At 40.4% G+C, this 14,949-nt stretch overlaps 1 protein-coding gene across 2 annotated transcripts in view; it reads left to right on the forward strand.

Annotated features, from left to right (window-relative positions):
* The first annotated feature begins 2,279 nt into the window (after positions 1-2,279).
* The window catches only part of EPC2 (enhancer of polycomb homolog 2), a 160,438-nt gene continuing 147,768 nt past the window's right edge, over positions 2,280-14,949 (forward strand). For both annotated transcript variants that reach the window (XM_049887166.1, XM_049887164.1), the window contains exon 1: positions 2,280-2,727. In XM_049887166.1, the coding sequence (XP_049743123.1) occupies positions 2,575-2,727 (153 nt within the window). In that variant the 5' untranslated portion in view covers positions 2,280-2,574. The remainder of the gene's footprint in view (positions 2,728-14,949) is intronic.

The following is a 14,949-nucleotide window of genomic DNA, read 5'->3' on the forward strand; positions in this document are numbered from 1 at the left end:
GAACCTGTGGTAGAAAGGGGGAGTGTGCTGTCAAATTGTGGGAATTGCAATAATATTACAAAACAGTATGTGCACACATTTTTGAATGAGAAGTTAACTTGAGCTGTAAATTTTTACCTAAAGCACAATATAAATAAATAAATAAAAACATACAGTGTCTCCATAAGTTGGCACCAACTTGATGGCAACTGGTTTTTTTTTTTTTTGGTTTACCATTATAAAGTCTGGTATATCACAGGTACTCAAAACTTCCTTTCCTGAGAGTAACAATGAATATAGGGAATAGAAAAAAGCTATCCTTTTTGAACCTGAGAAGTGCTAGGAATACAGATGACTCACTTATTTCCTTTACTAAATTGCTTTCTTTTTTTCTCTTTCTGCCTCCCAACAACTTCTTATTCTTCCTTGCAGAGGACTGAAACTCCTTCAGAGGGTAGCACTCAGAGCGGGACATGCCCATGAGCTTGAGGAAGGTATTGCTTACAAGAAGAAATGAGTCACAGCATCTCCATTGTTTCCAACAACAAAGTGATGGAAAACACTCAAGCTCCACTAAACAACGCTTGGAGTCTTGCTGGGCCAAACTGGTTAAATTGTTTAGAAGCTACTATGAAATCCTTATCCACCATTCTGCCTTCAAAAGAAGGGGAAAAAGAGGGAGAAAGAGGGAGAAAAAGAGGGAAAGAAGTGGGGGTAGGAAGAAGGAGATAATGGATGGAAAACTAAAAAAACGAACCCCTTGCGGTCCAGTCAATTCCGACTCATAGCAACGCTATACGACAGGGTAGAACTGCCCCATATGGCTTCCAAGGAGCGCCTGATGAATTTAAACTGCCAACCTTTCGGTTAGCAGCCATAGCTCTTAACCGCTATACCACCAGGGTTTCCATAATGGATGGAGAGATACCATTTCGATGTCACGTACAAATGACTATGAATCAATTTTTTCCCTGCTAGACTTCAGCAAACCCTTCTCTCAGCTAGGGAGTTTACCAATTATTAAGAATTGATAAAATCTGTGCACTCATCCTAGGGATATTGTGAGAAACCTGTAACGCTTTAACTAAGAAACTCTTGGCTATGCGAAGTTGATGTCAGCAATATCAATTACTTGATTTCCCCTCCTTTTTTTTTTTTTTTTAGGGCTTTCTCTGACCAGCTCAGGTTAAAGTAATGTCTCCTTTCTCTGAACTTTCATGGCATTTATTACCTGTACAACTCATTTGATAATGAATCATGTGCCTTGTGTCATCTCCTGTAAAGTTTTCTTCAAGTACTTTTATCTTTTGCTGTCATTTATTTTTTCCAGCTGTTCATCTATTTACATCTCTCACTGTTATCACCTTTCCGACTTCTTCTGTCATTCCATTAATGTGAAAGCTGCAGGAGGGCAGAGACTTTATCTCTAACTTCTTTGCATCTTCCACAGCACCCAATATCTTGCACATCTATCTGCCTCTTTGGAAATGTGTGCGGTCTTGGTCAAATTTTGTAATTTTAATTTCTAAAAACTTATTTTTTTTTTGAAATCTGAGAAATACCTGCCATCTTCCAAATAACTCTACAGAAGTTTGAGGGACAGGTTCCAGTACACTTGTTGCATCCAGCAGCCTCAAACCATTAACCCCTTCTGCTCCCATTAGCGTCCTCCCAGCGAAGGCGAAGATGAGCGACGGTGCCTTATCTGGGAGCGCTCTACCGGTCAGGTACTGACGAAAGGACGCGGGGAAGTGGGCTGGGGCGAGCGCGCGCTTCGGGGTGGGTGAGACCCCGCAGGTCGGCTCGCCTGTGGCAGGGCAGACGGAATGGACCGTTTGCACCTTCCCGGGATGTGCGATTTGGAAGATGCGTTAGCCTGCCCTAGGCGCGCCTTGGAGACGGGCGCTTTATAAATACATGCTCGGGTAATCGGCATCTTCCTTTCCCGCTCACAGACTTCAGCCCGTACGCGCTGTTAGGCGCCGCGGCGTTTTGACCGGCGCCTTCCTCCCGGGCACCCAAGGAGCGGGATGCTGCGGCCGCGGAGGCAGAGGCGCAGGTTCTGGGGCACGGGTTAACTTGCGCACCTGGCACCTGCCACGCCGCAACAGCAGCGGCCGGCCAGCGGAGGGGCGCCGTCGCCCACTCTCCTCCCGGCGGCCGGAGGCTGAGCACGCTCCCGCGGGCCGGCAGCGCCGCGGAGAGAATGGGTGGGTAGGCAAGGGAGGGGAAGGGAGAGGAAGGAGGGAGGGAGAGGGCGAGGCGCGTCCCCGCGGCGGGGGCGCGCTCTCGCGCGGGCTGCCGGGATCGCTCGCCGCCGCTGTGGTAATGTCCGCCATGTTGGCCATGGCGCAGGGAGCGGATCGGGCGGGCGAGCGGCGGATCTAGTGTGTGGAAGCGGCCGCGGGCGGCGGGGGGCTGTTTTCGGGTGGGGTGGGCGCCCATGCTGTGGCCGGGGCCAGTGAGGAGGAGGAGGAGGAGCGGGCCGGCCGCGCTGCACTGAGGAAGGAGGTGGAGGAGGCGGCGGGAGTCCTCCCCCCCTCCCCGCCCGCCCCGACGCCGCCGCCCGGGCTGTTCCTGTAAGGCGGGGAGACAATGAGTAAACTCTCCTTCCGAGCGCGGGCGCTGGACGCCGCCAAACCGCTGCCTATCTACCGCGGCAAGGACATGCCTGATCTCAACGACTGCGTCTCCATCAACCGGGCCGTGCCCCAGATGCCCACCGGGATGGAGAAGGAGGAGGAATCGGTAGGGACTCGAGTGTTTATTACCCCCCCTTCCCTCCTCCCCCCTCCCCTTTGTCAGTCGGGCCTCGCCATTCACAGAGCGCTTTACGCTCGCTGGAGGGCGCCGCTGCCGCTCCAATGGATGGGACCTTACGCCGGCGGAGTAGCGTAAACCCTCTCGGCCGGCGCAGCGCCCGCCCGCGGCCGCCATGTTGTTGCGTCCCAGTGTTGTGATTAGCTCGCAGCGCTGCTTACGCTGCCGTAAGGGGGCCTTGCCGTAAGCGGCGGCCGGGAATGGCGCAGGGGATGCTTTAGCCGCACTTGGCGTACGGTCTCTGTTTACCTTTTTTTTCCACCCCGGTGCCGGGTTGATTAATGAGCGCGGGATCTTTCGGCTAGGAAAGACTTTTTTTTCTACCGACTTTTAAATTTGCTTTTGCATTGGGTTCTCTTTGAAATGACTTATGAAAAGTAAAGTGCTTTAAAAAACAAACATCGTTTTTCTCCTAGCAAGGTAATGTTCGCTCGTCGCTCCCTCGTCCGGGATGTTGCAGCGGGGTGAGTGGTGCAGCACTGCGGCGGGGGAGGGCGGGGGCCGCGACTACCACGGTGTAGGTAGCGTTAGGGAGACGCGAAGGGCTCGCACCCCGGCCCCGCGCGGGACGGCTCTGCCGGCCTCGCTAGGACGGCGCCCGCTCGGCGCGTAGCGTTAGGAATGAACGACGGATGTTTGGGAAGAGCAGTCGGCGTGCGCGGTGCCCACGCTCTGTCCCTGAGAATTGTCAGTAGTGGATGGTGGTCATTTAGAAGTTGAAGACCTCGTGCATATGAATTGGCCGTTGTTTATTTGATGTTACAATGCCTTTTAGCAGAAATGATGCTTCCCCCCCTCCCATGGTAGTGGCTTGAATTTTACATACAGTTAAATTTCGTCTGACTTGACAGTGTTTGTGACTCTCTAGTGGTGTTCCTTGCATGCGAAGTTAATAGTAACTGCACCCTCAAGAATTTCTTCAATGAACCTACGGTCCCGCCTTATTGTCAACCCCGGGCGTGTGTGGATTGGTTCTCTTGCTTCTGTGACTGTCAAAAAACGGCACGAGGTTTCTGTGATTGGTTTTCTCTTTTGTCTATTAATATTGAAGGAAATGCTTTTATGCTTTTCATTGGCTACTCAGGTTCTGATCTCATTATATTACCCCGTTATTACTATTTTCAACTGTGATTTAATCACATTTTTCTTTGGTGTTTGATTTTTTGAAAGACAACCTTTTCAGTGGGAAATGAATATAGCCGTAATAGCGGGATGAGCGCTCAACGTTTTTAAAATAAATAAAATGAAAATCCAGCATATATGCCTGAAGTTTAATGTTGAATGACATTTTGATTTTTTTTAAAGAAAATTTGTTCCCAGCTTCGCTCAGTTTTCCGTTGAAAGGATAATTAAAATAGAATAATTATAGTGTGTGTACATAATGGGTTGAATTTTCTTTAATAACGCTTAAAAACACAGCTTTGGGTTTCCACAAAGTTAAATTTCTGTTAGTGTTATTTTATGGGTTTTGATCCAAAAAAAAGGTAGCTTAGGAATCTAAGTATCAATTAGGTGTGTAATTACTTGGATTTTATTATTTTGGTTTGGTAAGAGTCAAGAAACCTGTCCAGAATGAAGAGTTAAACTCTGGAAGGTATGTATGATGTGTACAATGATCAGCAAAATTTGGTCCTTAGTTGTCTTGGTATTTTATCTGAATTTAGGAAGAAAATTTGCAGTTTTTTTCATGTTGTGTTGAAAATAAGTGCTTAACTCCTGTCACAGCACGGTACTATTAACCTTTTCAGTAAAACTTGTGATTTTCAATCTAGAACATGAGTGCCAAAGTTGGATTCTTTTCAGTCTCCTGCCTCAACTCCCCAGTTTTAAGAAAGAAGAAATCCAAATTCCGATAGAACCATAGTTGAAACCCAGGGCTTCTAACCTTTTTCTCTGTCTTTTCTGCCTCTTTAAAGTGACAAGTGGAGGTCCTTAAAATCAAAACAAACCCTGACAGTTGAGATTTATAGTTGAAAGTCTTGCTTCCCAGAGTGTCCAATTGGGATATTTTTTCCCATCTCTTCTTTTTTTCTTAAATTAACATGTAAGAAGACTTGCGCTTTTTTGAGTGGCATTCCGTTTAGTTCTTCTGGTCTTGTTTACAGGACTTTAAGCAGCACTATTTGTTTAAAAACAAAAAACAAAACAAAAAAAGTTCTGCCTTGATATAAATTTCACAGATGTTTTGTTTTGTGTTTCACTTGAGTTGTGTTTCAACCCAACTTCCAGAATCTACATGTTGTAATTAGTTACCTTCATAAGCATTTTTTAAAATCATGTAGAATTGGGGGGTGGGGGAGGGCTTATGAATGTACTAATTTTTGCTTGGCATTTTAAAAAATGTCCACAAAGTGACCCCTTCTCTCTTTGGCTTGGCAAAATCCTTTGATTAATATTAGCGTTCATGGATGTTCATCCTCCTTTACATCCCACCCCCAACAATAAAATTAAGGACTCTCTCCTTTGTGCGTAGCTTCTGGACTATCGTTAGACTTTATAAAGTCCTTGACTCGGTTTGGAATTACATTCAGACAGTGCCTGATTGAGGTAATCTAGGTGTTCCTTGACATTGGTGGCACTCTTATCATTGCTGAGAATATTGTTCCTTTGATCCTTTTCTTTTGGCAAGCAGGCATCTTTTACTTCTTTTCTTCCCTGTCCTTATTTTCATCATCTTTTGTCTGACATTTGCCAGTTGGGATCTTCCTATAGCTTGGTCTTTGTAGTCTAGGTCATGGCACTTGGCCTCAGTCAGATACTATAAACTTTTATTTATTTGGAATCTAAACAACCAGATTTTGATCAGCCATTTTGCCACCTCCCTGTAAGTGTTGATGTTTTAAATTAAAAAAAAAAAAAAAAAAAAATTTTTTTTTTTTTTGAAAAAGCTACCATTTATTGAATACTTTCTATGTCCTTGTTACTGTTTTAAGGGCTTCATGTGTATTATCTCATTCAGTCCTTTGAGGTATAAGTTACATACAATAAAATGTATTCATTTTAAGCATATGTTTTGATGAGTTTGGACAGATGTATGCACCCATGGGAACCTCACGACCGTCAAGATACAGAACTTTTCCAACACCCCAGCAAGTTCCTTTGTGTTCCTTTGTAGTCAGTCCCCCTCCACCCTAGTTCAAGCAACCTCTGATTTTCTTTCTTTATAGATTAGTTTTACCTTTTCAAAAATTTCATATACATGGAATTATACTATTTTGTGTCTGGCATCTTTTGCTCATGATGATGCATTTGAGAGTCATCTGTGTTGTGTGTGTGTCGATCCATTCGTTTTACTGCTAAGTAGTATTTCATTGAACTGATGCACTATATTCATCCATTTATTTTTTGTTGGATATTTGGATTGTTTCCAGTTTTTATTATTTAATCCTTGTCACAGCCGTATGAGGTATTTTGATTCCTATTTTATAGATGAAGAAACTGAAGGGCCTCACAGCTAGCAAGTGGCAGAGCTGGCATTCAAGTCCTTGCTTTTAATGTCACAAAATCCCATTCTCCTAACCACTATGCTTCCGTATTGACCTTGTACAGAACCCTGAATTATCTTCTGAACTACTACATAAATATTAAATTTATTACAGTTTTAGTATGTAATATTTTTGCTTTTTCTAATTTTGGCAACTTAAAAAGATGATCTTGATTTGGTCAGAATATTAAATTGTTAGGAAGTGTAGTTTTTTTCATCATTGAACTGTTTCTGACATTTGCTTTTGGCTTTTCAAATTTTGTCTTTTTTTTTTTCTTTGTAGTTGCTTCTCACTGTATTGGCACCATTATGTTATGTTAAGCATATGAGAAATTTGTAGGAAACGATCCTAATTTGTTATTTAGATTTTCTCGTGCTAGAATGTAATCTCTATAAGCTCAAGAATCTTCTTGTTTTGTTCATTGTCTTCCGATTGCCCAGAACTGTGCGTAGCACATAGTATATGCTTGATAAATGTTTGTTGAGTGTTTAATGAACTTCTGTTTCTTTTTTTATACCAAGAGCTGTGCTTTTATGGGACACTAATATATAATTTATTAGCAGAATTTGGTAAAATTTCCAGGAATTCTTTTGGTTGCCTTTTTATTACTGTATATTCATAAATATTGCATCTTTTTTCCCCCTTTGGCCAGAGACCTCTTTAAATATGAAATTTTCTACACATAGGTATGGCTGCAATATTAGTCTTTGTCTTGTGCTAATTAGCTCTCTCATAGGTGTGTGTGGTGATGTTGGGTTGTTGTTTTTAGTTGCTGTCTAGTCGATTGTGACTCATTGGCAACCCTGTGTACAGATTTTTGTAAGATATATTTTCTTATTAGAATGAACCTAAGTCAACATGAAGCATGTGCTTTAGTTTTAGGTTTTTTTTTTTTTTTTTTTTTAAAGGGGGGGACTCTGACCGATTTTATTGCCATTTCTGCCTTCATGTTGTCTAATTTTTTGCCATTAATATTTTAAGCAGTGTTTTGAAAGATAGGGTAGGAATATGTTCAGTCTTTCTACCTTTCAGAATTATTGTTGGCACTGATAACTACGTGTTTCATAATCAAGCGTTCAAAAAAAGATATAAAATACAATTTTGTAAATATTGTGAAAACATTAAGCATTTTTTCTTTCAATTAAAGTAAAATGCTATGTGACAGTTATTATCTCAATGCCAGGTGTTAGCTAAATAAGACACTGAGAAACTAAAGGGGAGAGGGTCTCTGTGTTAAAATGTATGCGTAAAACTGTGTGCTAAAGTGTTGTTAGGAGTAAAAGAACAGTAAGATACAGACCTTGACTCTAGCAAGCTTGAATGAGTCATTGAGCTGAAAAACATGTATCTGGAAAATCAGCAAAAACTACCAGGGCATCAGACATCAAGAGAGCACTAGAAAAAGTTAAATGTCAGTGCAGTTGAGAGGAGTGAGAAAAAACTGTTACTGGGATATATGCAGAGAAGACTTCTTAGAGAGAGATAGCAGTTTGAGCTTTGAGCTTTGGTTGTATGGAGAAAAGGCAGGAGGCTTTCCAGATGTAGCGCATGTTGAAGCAAATACAAGAGTGCAGGAATGTTTAAAGCAAGTTCTGTGGATCTTAAGAAAAAACTAAAGGAAGCTCCATCCATGTTATATGTTTGTGTGTCCTTGCCTATTCTTTCTCCCCCAGCTGATAGAAATTTCCCAAGGGTAGAGATTTTGTTCTCTTTTGTTTCTTCAGCACTAGAGACTGTTCAGAACATGAAGGCATTCAATGAAATATTTGGCCGATGAATGAATAAAAGTTGAGGGTGAGATTAGATTGAAAGAGGTAGTATTATATCAGATGATAGATAGTTTTGAATGTTACGCCCTATGAGTTTGTGGGGTGGTGTAGAAGAAAAGAACATTGAGGTGAAATCTGGGGGCCTTGTTTCTAGTTCCGGTTCTGTCCATAAGTACCCATATTATCTAGGAAAGTTACTACTTCTCTGAGCCTCAGGTTGTTTGTTCATCACTACCGTTGTAGCTAACATTTATTGAGAGTGTGTTGGTGAATGTGTTGAGCATGTGCTAGGTACTTGAAAAACTCAGTACATGATTTAGAGCTCATTTTAAACCCTAGGATGTGTAGGTGCTGTTATTTCTTCCAGAGAAAGAACCTAAGGCTTTAGAGATTAACTGAATTGCTCAAGGTTATCTACTTAGACTAGAACTTGGTAGAACCAGGATTTGAATTTAGGCCCAATGGGCAGTTGACTCCAGGGTCTGATTGTCAACACAGGGTTGCACTGCTTCATCCACGAAGTGAGTGCTTTGAGAACTTGCTGATTTGGAACTAAATGATAGCTAAGGTCCAGTTACAGCTCTCTTGTTCTGTACCTTCTTATCCCGTGGAGGAGTCATTAAAGATTTCAGCCTAAGGGACTGATATTTTGAAAGCAACTTGCGAATCCTTTTGTAAACACATTCTTATCAAAAAAATTTAGAGGAATGATTTATCTGTGGTGTATGTTTCTATTTCTTCAGTATCTGCTTTCTGAAGGTGAGGCTTATAAATATTTGATAGGTGGAATGGTTAGGTTGGTGTCAAGTAAAAGGAACCAAATCTGGTTATTTTAAGGATCCTGGAGGATGTTTTTCAGACTCCAGGGAAGTGTTGAACAGTCAAGGCTTAGGAAGAGCAGGAACCAGGGCAACTATGGCCTTTAAGCAGCAGGTGACACTGATGTCACTCAATGCTAACAATTCCCAATCTTTTGAGAAGCAGCATAGACAGTAAAGTGCCTGTGTGCCAGTGTTGTGGAGTCAGACTATACGGGTTTGAGTCCTTGGACAGGTTAACCTTATCTGTAAAATCTCCTGAGGTTGTTGGGAGGATTACATGAATTTCAGCATGCATGAATGGTTTGTGGCATGCAGCACTAGCTTTTAATAAATATTAGCCATTATTATCATCATTGTTATTATGTTTCTTTGGGTTCGGAATTCCAGGTTCCTAAAATGGAGAGTTTGATTGGTCTGGCTTGCATCAGGTGTCTAAGTCTGTCGGTCAGGGGGTCAGTGAAGTTAGTATGCATGTACTGGTTGGGGCTGCCATCCTGAGAATGAGGCATTAGCCAGGGAGCTGCCCTGAGAGATCTCCTCATGGGTAAATTACATCATGACCAAAAGTTAGGAAGTTAAAATATTTTAATCCATAGTTTGTCCTAAGATGAGTTAGTATGCTTAGTGTGTTTTTCACAAACCTTAAGTTTGTAAGGTGTTTTAATGAGACTAGAATATTTTGTTAAATCAAGAACTATAAAAGAAGTCTCCAAAATCCTTTTAAAGAAAGCACTTCATACTTATTTTCAAAGTAGCAAAGGATGAGTTTTAGGTGACCTCAAAGAAATTATTTAACCTTCCTGGCCCTGAGTTTCCTCATTTGTGGAATAGAATTGGACTAAGTGACCTTTAAGGTACTTTTGGCTCTAGAAATTAACTTGCATTTGTGAACCCACATGTCTGCCTACTGGGCATATTGTCCAGAATGTTAATCAGATGAAAAGAACTAACAAACGGGAAACTTAATATTAGGAAGATATTAATACATTAAAACTTAACACTACTGAGATGCTGTCAATTTTATTTAAGATTTTTCTTTTTCTTTTTAAATGGGGATTAATTAATTTCTCCATTATCTGGTAGTGATTTTTCCTCGAGATGAATAAGACAAAAACTACTTCACATGATTCACGTAGACTTAAATTCATTCTAATATGAAGATGTATCTTACAAAAATCTACGCATAGGGTTGCCAGTGAGTCAGAATCGACTAGACAGCAACTAAAAACAACAACACAACATCTGTATGTTTTGGTTGTGATCAGCTCCCTGGGTTTTATGACATTTTCTTTCACCATTTTTACCACTCTTAGTCATCACTGTAAATTTTTTGGATTTTGGTAGTACATTTATTCCATACCACTTGGGTCTATTTTAATTTTATATCTCATGTTTCTCACTTGAGGTTTGAGAGAGAGAGAGTGTGTGTGTGTGTGTGTGTGTGTAAGAGAGACAGAGAGAATAGAAAATAGATACTCTCCTAACTAGCTCAATGCCTTAAGTATCACATCTTATACTGTATTTTATTCAGTACAGTATCTAAAACAGGCTGTGGGGGTCCTTGAGTAGTGCAAATAGTGCACTGGGCTGCTAACTGAAAGGTTGGAGGTTTGAGTCCACCCAGAGAAGCCTCAGAAGAAAGCCCTGGCAGTGTACATCCAAAAAATCAGCCGTTGAAAACTCCGTGGAGCACAGTTCTATTCTGACACACATGGGGTCACCATGAGCCAGAATTGACTTGACAGCAGTTTTTGTTTTTTTTAAAAGACAGGCTAGATACCTAGCTTGGCACTTAAGTAGTAGAAAGTTTGTAATAATTGTTGGCCATGACCCTGGGTGCTAGGATTGAGTTTGGTTGTATTACTACATATACAGCTCTGTATCTTCATTTCAGTTTAAGTCCATTTCATTTCAAGTAGAGTTGAGGTAGAAAACGGTAATGGGTACATAGGGGAGAGCATGAGAAAAGGTAGGAATGAGCCATTGAAGGAGACCAAAGTAGCAGAATGTTCATCATCATTATTTGATTTTATTTTAAAGCTGACACTTGATTATTTGGCTTGTCTACATTACTTTAATGAACAGAACTTCAAATTTGCATATTCCACCATGCAGGACAGTTTCTTCTGGAATTCATACTGTGGAGGAAATTGATGGTCACTTAGAGTCTCCTCAGCACCATTTCCTTATATGTGCTTTTATGTTACTTTTTTCCTGTCAGCTAGCATTGCACTGAAGTGAGAGGGATGCAAAGTGGAAGTGTCAGCCTGCCTGCTAGCTTTGCTTGCAGCTTTCTTTTCTTTTTGAGCAAAGGATGAGAGAGTGTTGATTGGAGAGTTGACACTAAATTGTACTACTGATTTGATAAAGTGGTTGGAACTTTGAAATTGTAATTTAGGTTTCAATTCCGGCCTCTGCCACTTTCCCTCTGGGTAAGGTGAATTACTTAATTTTATTTAGCTACATTTCTTCATCTGTTCAGTGGGAAACATCACAAACAGTACTTTTAAAGATTAAATTTTTGTAGGCTTAAAATTAGTGCTTGTACAGGCAACTGCAATTTTTTATTAACAATTTTCACTTATACACGATAATAAGAACTAGGGAGGAGTATGGAAGAGTAAAATATACAGAGTATTCCCATGTGTTATTCTGTGGTATAGTTTCACTTTTTTTTTCTCCTGCCAATTAAATATATTTTTATAGCCATCAAGCATTAACAAATTGATCAGCGTATTTTCCTTCTTTCTTCTCCAGTTTCCGGCAGAGGAGTTAACAATCAAATTGATTAAAAAAATTAAAAACTTTGAAAATTAGCAGCCAAGAGAACTAAATCATTAGCTGAAACTCAGAGTAATAAATGGGTCCTGAATAATTGATGGTAAAATATTGTATTTGTTTTTCAGAAATGATTCTTTTTGGATCGGACAGCTGAGGTGGTCATTGGGGAAAAAATAGATTTTGTGATGCAAATCTCTTCAGTGGAAGGGAAGAGAATGAGAAGAGAAATTATTAATATACCAGTGAACTCTTTAGGATGAACACTTAAGTTTGGAAACTTGGGAAAGCATGGTATGGATGAGGGCAGTCATGCCGTTTATTTGATCCTTGAGGATCAAAACTGGGACACTATTAGCATTCAGTTTCTACTTGGTTGCATGGAACTTTTGCAGGCATAACAGGAATTTTATCACATCTATCCCCTGCCTACTAATTTTTTGTAGCATTCCAATTGGGATTACCTGAAAATGCTTCCTCCTTCAATTTCCAAATGGGGATTATCGCACCTGATTTGAGAATCATTATCCAGGGATTCTTAACTTTTTTGTGCTATAGATCTTTTTGTAGTCTGGTGAAACTCTTCAGCATGATGTTTTAAATGCATAAAATAAAATCAGAGAAACCAGTTATATTGAAATACAGTTATCAAAATATTAAAATATGTAATATATAGGTACATTGTTAACACAGTAAAAAGACAAGATTTAGAGGTGAATCTAATTGTCTTAAATTTGAACTAGTGATGAGTGTAAATATTTTGACAACTGCAGTCACTGTAATAGAATGTGAAAAGATCTGTGATTTCTTTTGGTGACAAAGACAGCAGGTAATGCTAGTACTGCTGTAGACCGTTGCCTGCATTAGTAACTGAAGGAAATGTTAAACTTAAGTTAGAAGTTAATGAAATTAGAGAAATAATTATTAGCCAAGTTCATGGACTCCTGAGTTCTTTCTGTGGATGTTTTGGGGGTTCCCTGACCCCTCAGGAGCATTTCTGTGACCCAAACAGCACTCCCATTCCTGTGTCATCCTAGTCCCAAATACATAGGCAGGCTACAGATTTTATTCCCACTGTTATGAAGGAGATGCTACTGTAGACAGAATTATGTTATTTTTATACTAACTTTTTAAAATTGAAAAATAATATATCCACATAATTTAAAAATAAAAATTTAACAGTACAGAAGGATATACTTGAAAAATAAGTGCCCTTCTGTCCCCAGATTCCCACTGTACAGAGGCAGCTACTATTACCAGTTTGTGTGTGTGTTCTAGAAAGTTTCTAGACAAATGCTTTTTACTTGGTAAAGTGGGCAGTTGCTTCTCTTGCTGTACTCATTTTACAAGTGAGTAATAGGTGCCTTTAAAGTTTCTTTCTTAATCGACAGTCATAAAGTCAGAGAATAAAATATCTGTAATTGAGAATTGGCAATTTGCAGGTTTTCTGTTGGCTATTTGGGGTTTGGATATCAAACCTGTCATTTCCATGAGGGAATGCAAAGCCTTGCATTATGCATAGGACTTTTGTTTGTATTACTGTATATAGAGAATATTAAAATCAGATTAACTGTTGATTAAATGGCTTGCCAATATGTTTTTTCTAACATTTATGGCCTTGGGTCAGAGAGGGAATGATAAGGTACCCCTTTGAAGAAAGATATTTCAGGTATCATGTTGGCAAGCCGGATCTTTCATACAGACTGCACTCTCTCAATTTTTCATTGTATTTGTTTGTGATGTCTGTTCATTCAGTAAATGGCTCCATGAACACAAGGACTGTCTGTATCACCTTTGTGCCTCCCATCATCTGGCACAGTGAATGCACGTGGTAGCTGTTCATTAAACATTTGTTGACTGAATGAAAAACACTTGCTTTGTGCTTCAGACACAGAAAGAGACTAGCTGTCCCCCGGCCACCATTTTAACTCAGTAATAAAGTCACCCCCGAGGCTCACCCTTCAGCCAAAGATTAGACAGGCCCATAAAACAAAACGAGACAAAAGGGGCATAGCCTAGAGGGCAAGGACTAGCAGGCAGGAGACGACAGGAAAGCTGGTAATAGGGAACCCAAGGTCGAGAAGGGAGAGTGTTGACATGTCGTGGGGTTGTTAACCAATGTCATACAATATGTATACTAACAGTTTAATAAGAAACTAGTTTGTTCTGTAAACGTTCATCTAAAGTACAATTAAAAAAAAGAGAGACAAGGTGTAGTACTTGTCTTCAAGCAGCTTATGACTGTTGTAAGTATGAGAGGAAAGAATAGTATACGGGTGATTCAGTATGAAGTTCAGTGTATTTGAAAGATAAAAACGATATTGTAGAAATTAGTGTCATGATTTGAACCAGTGTGTGAGTTCATGTAATAGTTAGTTTAGTGTATTATTGAATTAATTTTTACAGATCAGTGTTGAAATTACTCCTCTATGCCAGAATGCCATGAATTAGACACATGTCATAGGGACGTGTGCGATATATACCATTATAGTTATTGGAGGATTGAAACAGTTTTTGTGGTCTAGTGTAGATCCACCTTTTTGTTTTTGTTAACTGTCATCAAGTTAGCTCCCGACTTTTGGCAACCCCACGCACAACAACAAAATGCTGCGTGGTCCTCTACCATCCCATGATCATTTGTAGATCAAACCTTTGTGATTGATAGGGTTTTCATTGGCTGATTTTTGGAAGTAGATTGTCAGGCCTTTCTTCCTAGTTCCTTTTGGTCTAGAAGCTCTGCTGAACATTCAGGCCTCCACTTACTGAGGGATGGTGGCTGTGAATTGCATTGGCAGGGATGGTGGCATGAGATGCATTAGCTGGGAATTGAACTCAGGTCTCCCACACGGAAGGTGAGAATTCTACCACTGGACCACCATTGTCCTCCATATGCACCTTTTAAGACAAACAAAATCCTATTACAAACAGTGTCTGTCAAAAGAGTTCTGAGTAAAAGAACCATTGTGTTACGGAGAATGATCCAAAGAGAGTGCTGCTTGATTATTTACTATACAAGCAATGCATAAGATTTACTTACTTTAGCTTAAAGCTCAGGGCCCACTTTCCATAAAGGAAGTACGTGGAATAGGATTGTCTCTACTTTATAGGCGCTTCAGTCAGTAGCAGTTACTCTTCAGTTTTACTTGAAATAGTTCAAGAACCTTGACAGAGTTCTTAAGAACTTTTCAAAATATCCGCAAAAGAAATACAAAAGATTTAAGACAGTGATTCTTAAACTTTGGTGTGCATCAGAATCACCTGGAAGAGGGCTTGTTAAAACCCAGATCACTGGGCCCC

Source organism: Elephas maximus, chromosome 6, assembly GCF_024166365.1.
Source record: "Elephas maximus indicus isolate mEleMax1 chromosome 6, mEleMax1 primary haplotype, whole genome shotgun sequence".
In the NCBI taxonomy this organism is placed as follows: domain Eukaryota; kingdom Metazoa; phylum Chordata; class Mammalia; order Proboscidea; family Elephantidae; genus Elephas; species Elephas maximus.